The sequence below is a fragment of the Oncorhynchus mykiss genome, chromosome 32 (assembly GCF_013265735.2).
Source record: "Oncorhynchus mykiss isolate Arlee chromosome 32, USDA_OmykA_1.1, whole genome shotgun sequence".
NCBI classification, from domain to species: Eukaryota; Metazoa; Chordata; class Actinopteri; order Salmoniformes; family Salmonidae; genus Oncorhynchus; species Oncorhynchus mykiss.
In genome coordinates, this window is record NC_050572.1 from 32,890,677 (window position 1) to 32,907,337 (window position 16,661).

A 16,661-nucleotide genomic window follows, 5' to 3' on the forward strand; every position below is an offset into this window, starting at 1 on the left:
CTCTATGGAGATGGTAGAACCTTCCAGAAGGAAACCATCTCTGCATCACTCCACCAATCAGGCCTTTAAGGTAGAGTGGTCAGACAGAAGCTACTTCGCAGTAAAAGGCATGACAGTCCACTTGGGGGTTTGCCAAAAGGCACCTAAAGGCTAAAAGGCTCCGGGACAAGTCTCTGAATGTCCTTGAGTGGCCCAGCCAAACCCCAACTTGAACCCGATTGAGCATCTCTGTAGAGACCTGAAAATAGCTGTGCAGTGACAGAGCTTGAGAGAATCTGCAGAGAAGAAGCATATACCATCCAGCAGTATACCACTGCTGGCTTGCTCTTGAAGCTAAGCAAGGTTGGTCCTGGTCAGTCCCTGGATGGGAGACCAGATGCTGCTGGAAGAGGTGTTGGAGGGCTAAAAAATACCCCAATTCCCCAGGGCAGTGATTGGGGACAGTGCCCTGTGTAGGGTGCTGTCTTTCGGATGGGATGTTAAACGGGTGTCCTGACTCTCTGAGGTCATTAAAGATCCCATGGCACTTATTGTAAGAGTAGGGGTGTTAACCCTGGTGTCCTGGCTAAATTCCCAATCTGGCCCTCAAACCATCATGGTCACCTAATAATCCCCAGTTTACAATTGGCTCATTCATCCCCCTCCTCTCCCCTGTAACTATTCCCCAGGTCGTTGCTGTAAATGAGAACGTGTTCTCAGTCAATTTACCTGGTAAAAGAATGGAAGAAACTCCCCAAATACAGGTGTGCCAAGTTTGCAGCATCATACCCAAGGCTCAAGGCTGTAATCACTGCCAAAGGTGCTTCAACAAAGTACTGATTAAAGGGTCTGAATACTTATGTAAATGTGATATTTCAGTTTTTTATTTGTGATTCATCATTATGGGGTATTGTGTGTAGATTGATGAGGGGGAAAAAACTATTTAATCCATTTTAAAATAAGGCTGTAAAGTAACAAAATGTGGAAAAAGTGAAGGGGTCTGAATATTTTCCAAATCCACTGCACATATATATGGTAGACCCTATTTTGAATGATAGAATGTTAAAAAAATAAGGTATTTTATCATAATTATTTTATTTTTCTGTCATAAAAAAATAAATCATACAGGATATTTTAAAAGCATTTACAGGTTATAACCATTGTGTGTGTGTGTGTGTGTTTCTGCGTGCATCCGTGGGCATGTAATAAGTGATGTAACATACGGGTTAGTACATAGTAGCAGAGCAATGCCATGCAAAATTATTGAAATAACACAACAGGCCCTATTAAAAAAAAACACTGACCAGGTTTCTGTGATAAGAGAAACTATTTAAATCCTGCGCTTCAAGACTGCATGTTGGGATTATTTGTGTCCTCGATAAAACAATGTTTACAATGTGATATTAACAGAAATTCCACTACGTATTAATTCAAGAGTGTAGATTTGTCTTAGCTTAGCAGCCCAGTGAAAGGTTTTGAAATGGCCCTAAGTTTAAAAAAACGATCTTAAAATATTATATTGCAAATACCCAAAGTATTAACAATACTTTACAATATTAAACATCATATTTTTTTATATTTATTTGCAGGAACTTAAAAAAATATATACAATATGGTAAAAACAGTCATGAAACACATACAGTAAATATGTTGTAGAGCTTTTTTGTTACTCAAAATATTACTGAAGATGTTTGTCTAGAACTCTTTTGAAATGTTCCCTAAAAGAAGAGGTTGTCACCGATTGGGCAGAGACCAGAGGTATGAAAACATACAAACATACAGTATACTTCTCAGCCTATATAACCCTGATCTAGTACAGGTCTAGTTATAATCCCTGAAGACTGATACAAATACTGTAAAGATGCCTTTTCATTGTGCGTTAACCTCTCTCCATACAGTAACATCCAGTGTAACAGTAAAACATGAAATGTACCACAGAATAAATTCATTGAAGAGAAATGTACACATCGAGCCGACCGGTACCTAACCACCAACTATTGAGTGTATTTGGAAGTACAGAACCTTACCTAAGAACAGCAAACACTATTAAATGCAGCACTTTTCAGCACATACTAACTGTAACTATAAGTAACTATCATTTCCATCACAAGCTTATAAGAATTGAGCAGTGTAACTGAATAACAAGCATTATCAATAGCCATAATATGAAATGAATTGACCGGTCCGGTCAGGAAGTTTCCCCACCAAGACATCTAGCCACCTGCACATAAATACACAACATGGAACAGACGTGCATTATTATATTGAACACGTACGTTACAGCGCAATGTTGTAAAATATTTTCTTATGTATTACAATAAATGACATGAATAACACATAAATCAGCTCTAATTACAAATAGATGGGTGTCAAATACTGCCGATGGCTTGGCCTCACATGAACCAATCAGTTAGGATCTTTAACTTTCTCTTTTAGGTGATAAAACAAAAGTGTTCCCTGTTGACATTTTAAAACCGATGTTCCTTATGTTCAAAACTGTCCATTTATCGAACATGCCAACTTTGTAGAATAAACAGGGAATACATTTTTTACATAAAAGTAACCAATTCTATGGAGGCAAAGTTATTTTATTCTATCTTCCTAATTACCTCAGTAAATCATTTCTGTAATAAACTTGGGACAGTTGGAGAAGAGGTGAAAGAAGGGTTGATATCCATCGACTTACTTCAAATAGGCAGCATCGGTGCCTCCTCACTGGCTCCATCTGAAGACCTTTCCTTCTGGCTGCCTTTACCTGAAATAGTGTCAGAGGGAAACGGTCTTTCTAAAGTCTCAAAATCATTTGTAAACAAATAGAATCTACGTTTTTGATTGATATTATGTATGCACACGACTGTATGTTGCTTTGGATAAAAGCGCCTGTCTGCTAAATGTATTTATATTAGTTATTTATTATTATGGGTCAAGGGAATATTAGATTACCAGAGTCTGATGAGTTGATGCTTCCACTGTCTTTGCCTAATAAAAAGGCAAAAACACAGTCAATAATTTCACTCTAAACATGACATAATCATAAAAAAGAAAAAGAAAAGCTAACAAAGACAACCATAAACAAGATATGCCATTCTTCCATATTGTTGTTCATAGTGCCGCATACAATATACTGTATGTGTGCCTTACATAGCATGTGATGTGTCTTTGTACTGTCTTATTTATTTATCTTCTCTGGCATACTGAAACTAACAGATCTGTTGCCCTGCATGTTCAATTTCACAATGCATCAGACACACAGCTCATAAAAGAGACTACAATCACACTAAAAGGGTTTGTGTCTGAGAGTAAAGAAATAAATCTTTAGACCTTTGTGTTTGGTCCATGGTCTGATGTCTTTCTATCCGATTCTCCCTGAGAATCTTGTCGCTTGAACATTTATCGCACCGTTCTAATTTGTGTGCCGGCCGCGTGGGGAAAAATGTGAAGGTATCACGAGCTGGGACAAAAGCAACTTTCACATAACTGTGGATATATGTTGCCCTTACCGAGTTGTACAAAGTGATAGAATCTTATTCAAAATTATTCACATCTGTAATGGCTGCCAAGTATTAAATCAGGGGTGTGAAGACATAAGCAATCAAGACATCTTCGTTTTAAATGTTTAATTAATTAAGACCAATCTAGAAGAAAAAGAAACGCACAGCTATTTAGGCGAGGTGCTGGCTAGCGGAGTAGAAAACTTGAAAATAAAAGAGAGCCGCACACTCTAGGAGCTCAGATGCAAAAATATAATTACCAACTTTTCGACAGCCAAGCTGTCTTCATCAGGGTAATTAATTAAGACCTCCAAAAATTTGAATTGAAAATGTGGAGTACCGCTAGTTTGTGTAGGAAACAAATCCAGTTTAATCCCTTTTTAGATTCAATTTAAGGCAGAATTTGAAAACAGTGCAAGGGGTATGTAAAGTTTCACTAGACACTGTATATTGTATGTACTGTCAATGGGCAGGCACCAGTAGCCTAGTTGGATGCAGGATGTTATGGCTGCTGGCACCAAATCCGTTAAGTGCTCAGATGCATAATAATACACTCAACAACAATTAACACCAGAACATTTTTTTACTTTGAAGAATGAGACTGGGAAGACATTTTTTGTTTGCCAAAAGGCACCTAAAGGACTCTCAGACCATGAGAAACAAGATTCTCTGGTCTGATGAAACCAAGATTGAATTCTTTGGCCTGAATGCCACCCGTCATGTCTGGAGCAAACCTGGCACCATCCCTACGGTGAAGCATGGTGGTGGCAGCATCATGCTGTTGGGATGTTTTTCAGCGGCAGGGACTGGGAGACTAGTCAGGATTGAGCGAAAGATTAACGGAGCAAAATACAGAGAGATCGTTGATGAAAACCTGCTCCATGGCGCTCAGGACCTCAAGCCAAGACAGCGCAGGAGTGGCTTCAGGACAAAACTCTGAATGTCCTTGAGTGGCCCAGCCAGAGCCCGGACTTGAACCCGATCTAACATCTCTGGAGAGACTTGAAAATAGCTGTGCAGCAACGCTCCCCATCCAACCTGACAGAGCTTGAGAAGATCTGCAGAGAAGAATGGGAGAAACCCCCCAAATACAGGTAAAGGGTCTGAATAATGATGTAAATGTGATATTTCTGGGGGTGGGGGAGGGTGTTTATACATTTGCAAAAAGTTCCTGGATAATAGTCAAGGATATGTTTTACATTATTCTAAAGGCTGCAACATGTAGCATGTTCTACTTTCCCTTACAATACATTTGATTAGTAATAGAGTTATAGTAAATAAAACAGTCCCATAAGAGCCTATTTAAAACTAAAATGTAAACGAGAATGGGATCAATTTAGGCCAAATTTGAATTCGATTGTGAAGTGACTTGTACAATTATCGCCAAATCATCCATTTGTCATTCATTCAGTGAGAAGCGAGCATTAGCACCTGGCTGGCTACAGCACATTGTCTTGGCAGATTAAGCCAGGAATAGTTGTGGAAAAAACAGGTAAAACGACTCTAAATACTTTTCTGTTTGTAATTTCTAAATTCTGACAAATGAGCAGTGTGAAGTACAAACATTTAGGTAGAGTCAGGAAGGAGCAGGCCTTTTTGGGGGGCAGAATTTTTTTAACTTACAAAATCAAACGTCAGTGGCCGTTGGCCTATGGCAGTTCTAGTGTTAACTCCTAGTTCTTAATTATGACTTATAGTCCTTCCATTTTAGGTACACACTCTTATAAAAAAAAAACTCTAGAATCTAAAAGGGTTATTTGCCTGTCCCCATAAGAGAAGCCTTTGAAGAACCATTTTTGGTTCCATGTAGAACAATTTCCACAGAGGGTTCTACATGGAACTGATGGGTTCTGACCTATAAACTTCAAACATCCTTAATCATGTCACAGATGGAGAGATAGGAAGGCAGGATGTGTAAATACTGTCAGAACATGTTATTTTTAAACAACAGGGATTCGATGGGAAGGAGGGGGGCCACAGACTGGTACAAGTCAACAGGACAGCTATGAGTGAGGAGAATTGAGGAATGCGGGCTGAGGCAGGTCCGATGAAGTGAGATAGAACAGCCATCACTGCTGTTCTGCCTAGCAACAAAGATGCATTGGCTGACCATATGTGTGAGGAGACTCTGCGTAGGAAGGGTTAAATACCAGTGCTTGTGTGAATATGTTTTTTGTTTTATGCATCTGCGACCCAGTGGGTGAATGCACTTGGTTGGAGCTTCACTAATCGTCCGTGAGTTTTACTCGGTTAATTTAGAACCTAACAAACTCAAAAGGGTTCTACCTGGAACCAAAAAGGGTTCTCCTATGGGGACTGTTGAATAACCTATTTTTCTAAGAGTGTACCACACGATTTGTGATAAAGGTGATAAAAGCAAACATGACAGGTCTTATTGTATTGTTCCTTAACCCGCCTTTGGAAAACACCAATCAATCAATCAGATGCCAAACTCTCAACCATGGCAAAGACCAAAGAGCTATCCAAGGATGTAAGGGACAGGATTGTAGACCTACACAAGGTTTGAATGGGCTACAAGACCATCGCCAAGCAGCTTGGTGAGAAGGTGACAACAGTTGGTGCGATTATTCGCAAATGGAAGAAACACAAAAGAACTGTCAATATCCGTCGGCCTGGGGCTCCATGCAAGGTCTCACCTCGTGGAGTTGCAATGATCATGAGAACGGTGAGGAATCAGCGCAGAACTACACAGGAGGATCTTGTCAATGATCTCAAGGCAGCTGGGACCATAGTCACCAAGAAAACAACTGGTAACACACTACGCCGTGAAGGACTGGAATCCTGCAGCGCCCGCATGTCCCCCTGCTCAAGAAAGCACATATACATGCCCGTCTGAAGTTTGGGTGAAAGTGTTGTCAGATGAGACCAAAATGGAGCTCTTTGGCATCAACTCAACTCACAGTGTTTGGAGGAGGAGGAATGCTGCCTATGACCCCAAGAACACCATCCCCACCGTCAAACATGGAGGAGGAAAAATTATGCTTTGGGGGTGTTTTTCTGCTAAGGGGACAGGACAACTTCACCGCATCAAAGGGACAATGGACGGGGCCATGTACCGCCAAATCTTGGGTGAGAACCTCCTTCCCTCAGCCAGGGCATTGAAAATGGGTCATGGATGGGTATTCCAGCATGACAATGACCCAAAATGCACGGCCAAGGAAACAAAGGAGTGTCTCAAGAAGAAGCACATTAAGGTCATGGAGTGGCCTAGCCAGTCTCCAGACCTTAATCCCATAGAACATTTGTGGAGGGAGGTGAAGGTTCGAGTTGCCAAACGTCAGCCTCAAAACCTTAATGACTTGGAGAAGACCTGCAAAGAGGAGTGGGACAAAATCCCTCCTGAGATGTGTGTAAACCTGGTGGCCAACTACAAGAAACGTCTGACCTCTGTGATTGCCAACAAGGGTTTTGACCCCAAGTACTGTGCAGTCGTCTTCATCAACCTGGCCAAGGCTTTCGACTCTGTCAGTCACCGTATTCCTATTGGCAGACTCAATAGCCTTGGTTTTTCTGACGACTGCCTCACCTGGTTCACCAAATACTTTGCAGACAGAGTTCAGTGTGTCAAATCGGAGGGCATGTTGTCTGGACCTCTGGCAGTCTCTATGGGGGTACCACAGGGTTCAATTCTCGGGCCGACTCTTTTCTCTGTATACATCCATGATATTGCTCTTGCTGCGGGCGATTCCCTGATCCACCTCTACGCAGACGACACCATTCTGTATACTTCTGTCCCTTCCTTGGACACTGTGCTAACTAACTTCCAAACGAGCTTCAATGCCATACAACACTCCTTCCGTGGCCTCCAACTGCTCTTAAACGCCAGTAAAACCAAATGCATGCTTTTCAACCGTTCGCTGCCTGCACCCGCCCGCCCGACTAGGACTAGGACGCTCCTGGACGGTTCCGACCTAGAATATGTGGACAACTATAAATACCTAGGTGTCTGGCTAGACTGTAAACTCTCCTTCCAGACTCATATTAAACATCTCCAATCCAAAATCAAATCTACAATCAGCTTTTTATTTCGCAACAAAGCCTCCTTCACTCACGCCGCCAAACTTACCCTAGTAAAACTGACTATCCTACCGATCCTCGACTTCGGCGACGTCATCTACAAAATAGCTTCCAACACTCTATTCAGCAAACTGGATGCAGTCTATCACAGTGCCATCCATTTTGTTACCAAATCACCTTATACCACCCACCACTGCGACCTGAATGCTCTAGGCTGACTCTCGCTACATATTCGTCGCCAGACCCACTGGCTCCAGGTCATCTATACGTCTATGCTAGGTAAAGCTCCGCCTTATCTCAGTTCACTGGTCACGATAACAACACCCACCCGTTAGCACACGTTCCAGCAGGTATATCTCACTGATCATCCCCAAAGCCAACACCTCATTTGGCCGCCTTTCCTTCCAGTTCTCTGCTGCCAGTAACTGGAACGAATTGCAAAAATCGCTGAAGTTGGAGACGTTTATTTCCCTCACCAACTTTAAACATCAACTATCTGAGCAGCTAACCGATCACTGCAGCTGTACATAGTCCATCTGTAAATAGCCCACCCAATCTACCTACCTCATCCCCATACTGTTTTTATTTTATTTACTTTTCTGCTCTTTTGCACACCAGTATCTCTACTTGCACATCACCATCTGCTCATTTATCACTCCAGTGTTAATCTGCTAAATTGTAATTATTCGCTCCTATGGCCTACTGCCTTCCTCCTCATGCCTTTTGCACACACTGTATATAGACTTTCTTTTCTCTACTGTGTCATTGACTTGTTTGTGTCATTGGCTTGCTTATTGTTTACTCCATGTGTAACTGTGTTGTTGTCTGTGTCACACTGCTTTGCTTTATCCTGACCAGGTCGCAGTTGCAAATGAGAACTTGTTCTTAACTAGCCTACCTGGTTAAATAAAGGTAAAATAAAAATAAAATACAAATGTTTTGCAGAGGGGTCAAATACTTATTTCCCTCATTAAAATGCAAATACATTTAATAACATTTTTGACATGCGTTTTTCTGGATTTTTTTGTTGTTATTCTGTCTCTCACTGTTCAAATAAACCTACCATTAAAATGATAGACTGATCATTTCTTTGTCAGTGGGCAAACGTACAAAATCAGCAGGGGATCAAATAGTTTTTTTCCTCACTGTATATACTGATCGGTATTGTCCAGAAAAGCATGTAGAAAATATGGGGCTATTAATCAGTATGGGAACATGATTGATGTGTAAAAACATGGATTGGATGGGCTGTCATTAATTGAATCCTCTCAAGACGTTATTAAATCAATGCAAATGACAATCATGAGATGGACCATTATTAAACACATCCCAACCAGATCATTGGTATTGCTGTGCTACTGCTATACATGTCAGACTGCTAGGGGTAAAACACATGATATTGTATCAACAGTACCATTTAGAGGGGCCTGGATCCCAGTAGGTGGTAGAGCTCCTGTATAACCAGCACCTAAAACAATGGAGCAAGGTGTTAAAACCAATTATGAGAGTGGACAAAAACAGTGGAAACACACGGGTAGGAAAAATAATGATTCAATACTTCAGTTTGTTTGACCTCCTGACACCATTCTGTATACTTCTGGCCCTTCCTTGGACACTGTGCTAACTAACCTCCAAACGAGCTTCAATGCCATACAACACTCCTTCCGTGGCCTCCAACTGCTCTTAAACGCCAGTAAAACCAAATGCATGCTTTTCAACCGTTCGCTGCCTGCACCTGCCCGCCCGACTAGCATCACCACCCTGGACGGTTCCGACCTAGAATATGTGGACAACTATAAATACCTAGGTGTGTGGCTAGACTGTAAACTCTCCTTCCAGACTCATATTAAACATCTCCAATCCAAAATCAAATCTACAATCGGCTTTTTATTTCGCAACAAAGCCTCCTTCACTCACGCAGCCAAACTTACCCGAGTAAAACTGACTATCCTACCGATCCTCGACTTTGGCGATGTCATCTACAAAATAGCTTCCAACGCTCTACTCAGCAAACTGGATGCAGTCTATCACAGTGCCATCCATTTTGTTACCAAATCACCTTATACCACCCACCACTGCGACCTGAATGCTCTAGGCTGGCCATCGCTACATATTCGTCGCCAGACCCACTGGCTCCAGGTCATCTATACGTCTATGCTAGGTAAAGCTCCGCCTTATCTCAGTTCACTGGTCACGATAACAACACCCACCCGTAGCACACGTTCCAGCAGGTATATCTCACTGATCATCCCCAAAGCCAACACCTCATTTGGCCGCCTTTCCTTCCAGTTCTCTGTTGCCAGTAACTGGAACGAATTGCAAAAATCGCTGAAGTTGGAGACTTTTATTTCCCTCACCAACTTTAAACATCAACTATCTGAGCAGCTAACCGATCACTGCAGCTGTACATAGTCCATCTGTAAATAGCCCACCCAATCTACCTACCTCATCCCCATACTGTTTTTATTTTATTTACTTTTCTGCTCTTTTGCACACCAGTATCTCTACTTGCACATCACCATCTGCTCATTTATCACTCCAGTGTTAATCTGCTAAATTGTAATTATTCGCTCCTATGGCCTACTGCCTTCCTCCTCATGCCTTTTGCACACACTGTATATAGACTTTCTTTTCTCTACTGTGTCATTGACTTGTTTGTGTCATTGGCTTGTTTATTGTTTACTCCATGTGTAACTGTGTTGTTGTCTGTGTCACACTGCTTTGCTTTATTCTGGCCAGGTCGCAGTTACAAATGAGAACTTGTTCTTAACTAGCCTACCTGGTTAAATAAAGGTAAAATACAAATAAAATACAAATGTTTTGCAGAGGGGTCAAATAATTATTTCCCTCATTAAAATGCAAATACATTTAATAACATTTTTGACATGCGTTTTTCTGGATTTTTTTGTTGTTATTCTGTCTCTCACTGTTCAAATAAACCTACCATTAAAATGATAGACTGATCATTTCTTTGTCAGTGGGCAAACGTACAAAATCAGCAGGGGATCAAATAGTTTTTTTCCTCACTGTATATACTGATCGGTATTGTCCAGAAAAGCATATAGACAATATGGGGCTATTAATCAGTATGGGAACATGATTGATGTGTAAAAACATGGATTGGATGGGCTGTCATTAATTGAATCCTCTCAAGACGTTATTAAATCAATGCAAATGACAATCATGAGATGGACCATTATTAAACACATCCCAACCAGATCATTGGTATTGCTGTGCTACTGCTATACATGTCAGACTGCTAGGGGTAAAACACATGATATTGTATCAACAGTACCATTTAGAGGGGCCTGGATCCCAGTAGGTGGTAGAGCTCCTGTATAACCAGCACCTAAAACAATGGAGCAAGGTGTTAAAACCAATTATGAGAGTGGACAAAAACAGTGGAAACACACGGGTAGGAAAAATAATTATTCAATACTTCAGTTTGTTTGACCTCCTGACACCATTCTGTATACTTCTGGCCCTTCCTTGTACACTGTGCTAACTAACCTCCAAACGAGCTTCAATGCCATACAACACTCCTTCCGTGGCCTCCAACTGCTCTTAAACGCCAGTAAAACCAAATGCATGCTTTCCAACCTTTCGCTGCCTGCACCCGCCCGCCCGACTAGCATCACCACCCTGGACGGTTCCGACCTAGAATATGTGGACAACTATAAATACCTAGGTGTGTGGCTAGACTGTAAACTCTCCTTCCAGACTCATATTAAACATCTCCAATCCAAAATCAAATCTACAATCGGCTTTTTATTTCGCAACAAAGCCTCCTTCACTCACGCCGCCAAACTTACCCTAGTAAAACTGACTATCCTACCGATCCTCGACTTCGGCGATGTCATCTACAAAATAGCTTCCAACGCTCTACTCAGCAAACTGGATGCAGTCTATCACAGTGCCATCCATTTTGTTACCAAATCACCTTATACCACCCACCACTGCGACCTGAATGCTCTAGGCTGGCCATCGCTACATATTCGTCGCCAGACCCACTGGCTCCAGGTCATCTATACGTCTATGCTAGGTAAAGCTCCGCCTTATCTCAGTTCACTGGTCACGATAACAACACCCACCCGTAGCACACGTTCCAGCAGGTATATCTCACTGATCATCCCCAAAGCCAACACCTCATTTGGCCGCCTTTCCTTCCAGTTCTCTGCTGCCAGTAACTGGAACGAATTGCAAAAATCGCTGAAGTTGGAGACTTTTATTTCCCTCACCAACTTTAAACATCAACTATCTGAGCAGCTAACCGATCACTGCAGCTGTACATAGTCCATCTGTAAATAGCCCACCCAATCTACCTACCTCATCCCCATACTGTTTTTATTTTATTTACTTTTCTGCTCTTTTGCACACCAGTATCTCTACTTGCACATCACCATCTGCTCATTTATCACTCCAGTGTTAATCTGCTAAATTGTAATTATTCGCTCCTATGGCCTACTGCCTTCCTCCTCATGCCTTTTGCACACACTGTATATAGACTTTCTTTTCTCTACTGTGTCATTGACTTGTTTGTGTCTTTGGCTTGTTTATTGTTTACTCCATGTGTAACTGTGTTGTTGTCTGTGTCACACTGCTTTGCTTTATCCTGACCAGGTCGCAGTTGCAAATGAGAACTTGTTCTTAACTAGCCTACCTGGTTAAATAAAGGTACAATACAAATAAAATACAAATGTTTTGCAGAGGGGTCAAATACTTATTTCCCTCATTAAAATGCAAATACATTTAATAACATTTTTGACATGCGTTTTTCTGGATTTTTTTGTTGTTATTCTGTCTCTCACTGTTCAAATAAACCTACCATTAAAATGATAGACTGATCATTTCTTTGTCAGTGGGCAAACGTACAAAATCAGCAGGGGATCAAATCGTTTTTTTCCTCACTGTATATACTGATCGGTATTGTCCAGAAAAGCATGTAGACAATATGGGGCTATTAATCAATATGGGAACATGATTGATGTGTAAAAACATGGATTGGATGGGCTGTCATTAATTGAATCCTCTCAAGACGTTATTAAATCAATGCAAATGACAATCATGAGATGGACCATTATTAAACACATCCCAACCAGATCATTGGTATTGCTGTGCTACTGCTATACATGTCAGACTGCTAGGGGTAAAACACATGATATTGTATCAACAGTACCATTTAGAGGGGCCTGGATCCCAGTAGGTGGTAGAGCTCCTGTATTACCAGCACCTAAAACAATGGAGCAAGGTGTTAAAACCAATTATGAGAGTGGACAAAAACAGTGGAAACACACGGGTAGGAAAAATAATTATTCAATACTTCAGTTTGTTTGACCTCCTGACTTGCGATTTACTAAAGTCATGCACTAATGCCAAAAAGGGCACTGACAACCCTACTCTGTACAGAAATGACCATAATCGCTCCAGTTTCTCTCATACACAATATAAGAAACGTACATATTTTGCCCTTCTTCCAACGAAACAGCACGATAATTATGCCAATGGCAGCAGCGCCACCAATGATGATAGCAATGATAGCATCTGTGGATTGGCTACAATCACGGCATGTTCCATCTGTATGGAAGACAAGAGGACATATTAAGCATTCACTAAGTACAGAACACACCTTCAACATAGTAGTTTGAAATATTTCATTGTAATGGAATGGGGGGTAGTTGAGGTAGTGAAGAGGGAGTGTGACGCTCGAGGTAGGTAGAGGTTTGTCTGTCCGTAGAAACAATAACAAAGTGGTCACACCGCCTGTATTTTGGTAAAAAGCTGTGCGATGGGCTTGGAGAAATGTAACCACTCCCAAGTTCATAGACAGAGCTATGGATGCAAGGACCGACCATCCACGTTATACAAATGATAGTTTTAACAATGTTCTGAGGCCATACAGTGTTTGTTTACATTTACATTTACATTGTTTACAAAACACTGGAATAAAACAAGCCTGTATCTTGGGATTTGATGGAGAAGGACAGTAGAACGTAGCCCATGAGGCATTCATAAGTTATATTCTTCAAGATGCAATGGGTATATATCATTAATTTAAGTCCAAAAATGTATGTAGCAACTAAAGATTCCAGCTTTAAGAAAGAAATCCTAGACATTGAGCTTGAAACAACTGTTGATTCACATTTAAATAATCTTAATTTGTGACCTTACAACAGACTCAAACATTTTACTAATTGATTTTTATCATAATTGCTAACCATGATAATAACTGGTTTGTTGAAAATATATAAAGTATATTAAATACTAGGACAACCTTACCCCATTTTTCCATAATTGACTCGTTCAACGTTATATGGTTGACAAAGCATTCATAAGTTTGCTTGTCTGCCTCTGGGATCTGCACACTCATCCTGATCTGGTAGGTGTCATCATTATTGGGTCGGGCTCCTGTAGACAGCACTCCATCGTTTTTGTTCAGTTGGATACCGTTCTTCTTAAAATTAATATTCACATCTTTGGGATAGAAACCTGTCGCCATGCAGGTCAGGCGGACATTTCCTGCAGTTTTGGCCTTATTAGCAAAAACATAGATATTTGGAGGGGCTAGAGGGGGAATAAACAGAGAACATGAGTGCATTATTTCTTATCTCATAGGTCCTTTTCTGTTAACCAATCGTTACACTACACTATAAGGAGATGAATAATCATAAGTACTCACAGTCAGCTTTACTGAATTCTTTGTCCCCATATGTCATGAATTTGGACAGCCAGTCCACACACTCCTTCTCCAGGTAGCCCTTGGTGTACTGGTTGAGGATCTGCACCCCGTCCCACTTCCTCTTAGTCGGCAGAGCTTGATCAACTGGGGCCACCCACTGCATATTGGCATCGTCAAAGGCCAGGAAGTCGTCACCATCGTAGCTGTATTGGTCAGTGCCCTTTATGAATTTCAATGTGCCGTCTGGCTGTTTGTCAATCTCACAGCCATGCCTCCACTGAAGGATATGGACATCTGAAACAAAAAACTAATAATGAAAAAGAAGGTAGACAACTAAAAATATCAATGTTGAGCGTAGGACAAAATGCAGGTGTGGTTTCTCACCAGTGTTGTTGTGCCTCATGCGGTTCATCAGGATGTCGACGTTTACTTTGAACCACTGCTCCTTGCTCTTGCGTGACTGAGTGCCTTTTTCCCAGTAGTCTGCTGGCAGCTTGTCCCTCATCCAGTCCTGTTTGGGAATCTTCTTTTTATCCACACTGTCATAGTAATCGATCTGTCTATTATTCATCAGGCCCATGGCAGTGAACTCATGGATACCAGGCAATTCAACTGGCTTTGAGAGGGCAGTGTAGATGTAGATCACTGTCGGGGAAAAAATTCAGATTGAGATAATTTGTCTCAATTTGCCCTCTCTCCATGTTAATCAGCAGTGCTGTAAAACATTCAAATTGCAGTACGCATAAATCGCTTTGCATTTCCTGGTTGTTAAAACTCTAATAGTTAACCTAGTTTCAGTTTTTGCAAAAATAAGCTAGTATAGTGTGTAGAGAATCATTGTACCATCTAAACGGCTGTTAAATATATTTTTCATAACCAAAAATATTGTATTTTCAGCTGCTTGCCTTGTGTACAAAAACAAAAATAAAAGACGCAAAAACAAAACTTAAGAACAGGAAGCATAGAAATAGAGTACATTGAACATATCTACTGCTTCTTAGAAGTCCTTTCAATTAGAATGATAGATCTATAACTGACATTTCTATGGGAATTTGGTCATGTAGCCCAGAAAGTTACATATTGCCACTAGGAAATCCCTGTCAAATACTTAGGTCTATCATCTCTGTAAGGGGCCAACTTGTCAAAAAAAATAAATGTCTATGAAATATCATAGCAGAGAAGTCATACTATGGCCTTGCATCATGATGTCTAAATGGTAGTTTAGGTTACATTGATGTAGCCCTTATAACGTTAGGCCTATTAAAATTCAAATCAAATGTCATTTGTCACATAACAAGTGTAGACCATACCGTGAAATGCTTACTTACAAGTTAGGTCTACACCTGTTGTATTCGGCGCATGTGACAAATACAATTTGATTAGATTTTTAATAGGCCTATAAGGACTACATCAATGTAACCTAAACTACCATTTAGAAGTCATGATGCAAGGCCATAGTATGACTTCCCTCTGCTATTACATTAATTGCCTATTGAAGTAGTGAAGTGGAACACATTCTGCAATTTTTCAAAAACAAATGTATTAACCGAATTACTAATTAATTAACACTATTGATTAAGTTAAACTATTGTCGGAACTTCTTCATTAGGCATGAGTCGTCAAACTATTAAGAAAACAATGCATTTCCTGTTTCCTGTGTGAGCGTTTCATATTTTTGTTAAACAGCAGAAGTAATTTAGCTACAATTGTAACAGTATAAATGTAGACCGTCCCCTCGCCCATACCCGGGCGCGAACCAGGGACCTTCTGCACACATCAACAGTCACCCTCGAAGCATCGTTACCCATCGCTCCACAAAAGCCGCGGCCCTTGCAGAGCAAGGGGAACTACTACTTCAAGGTCTCAGAGCAAGTGACGTCACTGATTGAAACGCTATTTAGCGCCCACGCTAACTAAGCTAGCCGTTTCACATCCGTTACACAATGTAAAATGTCAAACATATCAGCTAACAACATGATCAGGCAGCATATGTGTTTTACAAAAGGTTGATCATGTGGGATTTCATAAACCTAAACAAAGTAGCTGTATCATCTTCCCTTATGGCTGGCATGTAGGTGCGCATTGGCGAGTAACGGTAATCAATAAAGTGGAATAACGCAGGTTGACTACATAGCCTATAAAACGCAATAAATCAAATATATTGTAGACCATGCGACAACAGACCGCTCAGATCAGTTGGAAAACCATTTTTATTATGCGTTTTATTTTTATCCAGCAGTCAACTTTTACTTTTGACATTCGAGTAGGTATACAACTTACCGCTTTGGCTCTGAACAATACATTCCGTCGAGAAATAAAAAACAAATAATATAAACGTATACATTTTGTGAACTACGTTTTTACAGTTTCCTTGAGAGGTACAGCATGTGTTTGAGGTACAGCAACTGAATACCCCCAACCTCCACAAAATCCGGTCTGTTACAACCGATTACCGCCGCGTTCACGTACTAGTCGAA

General features: G+C 40.8%; 1 protein-coding gene across 2 annotated transcripts; it reads right to left on the reverse strand.

Annotated features, from left to right (window-relative positions):
* Positions 1-1,066: 1,066 nt before the first annotated feature.
* LOC110488327 (H-2 class I histocompatibility antigen, Q10 alpha chain) lies at positions 1,067-16,661 on the reverse strand. Of its 2 annotated transcripts, XM_036971766.1 has the most exons (11): positions 16,465-16,661; positions 14,569-14,829; positions 14,185-14,478; positions 13,785-14,069; positions 12,966-13,082; positions 12,685-12,738; positions 10,804-10,857; positions 8,923-8,976; positions 2,923-2,958; positions 2,666-2,734; positions 1,067-2,200 (listed from the first exon to the last, which is right to left on the reverse strand). In XM_036971766.1, the coding sequence occupies exons 1-10, from the start codon at positions 16,526-16,528 to the stop codon at positions 2,667-2,669; spliced, it is 1,287 nt and encodes a 428-aa protein (XP_036827661.1). In that variant the 5' UTR covers positions 16,529-16,661; the 3' UTR covers positions 1,067-2,200; position 2,666. The 2 variants fall into 2 exon arrangements, with proteins under 2 accessions (XP_036827661.1, XP_021416205.2); XM_021560530.2 differs by lacking the exons at positions 8,923-8,976; positions 10,804-10,857 and having other exon boundaries at positions 16,465-16,660.

Bases quoted from the DNA above. Each gene is read 5' to 3' on its own strand.
- LOC110488327 (XM_036971766.1), bottom strand. From the start codon at position 16,528: ATGTATACGTTTATATTATTTGTTTTTTATTTCTCGACGGAATGTATT. The intron at 2,959-8,922 runs GTACTGTTGATA...CCTTTTTATTAG, and splicing joins GATCCAGGCCCCTCTAAATG to GCAAAGACAGTGGAAGCATC. The intron at 2,735-2,922 runs GTAATCTAATAT...ACACTATTTCAG, and splicing joins CATCAACTCATCAGACTCTG to GTAAAGGCAGCCAGAAGGAA.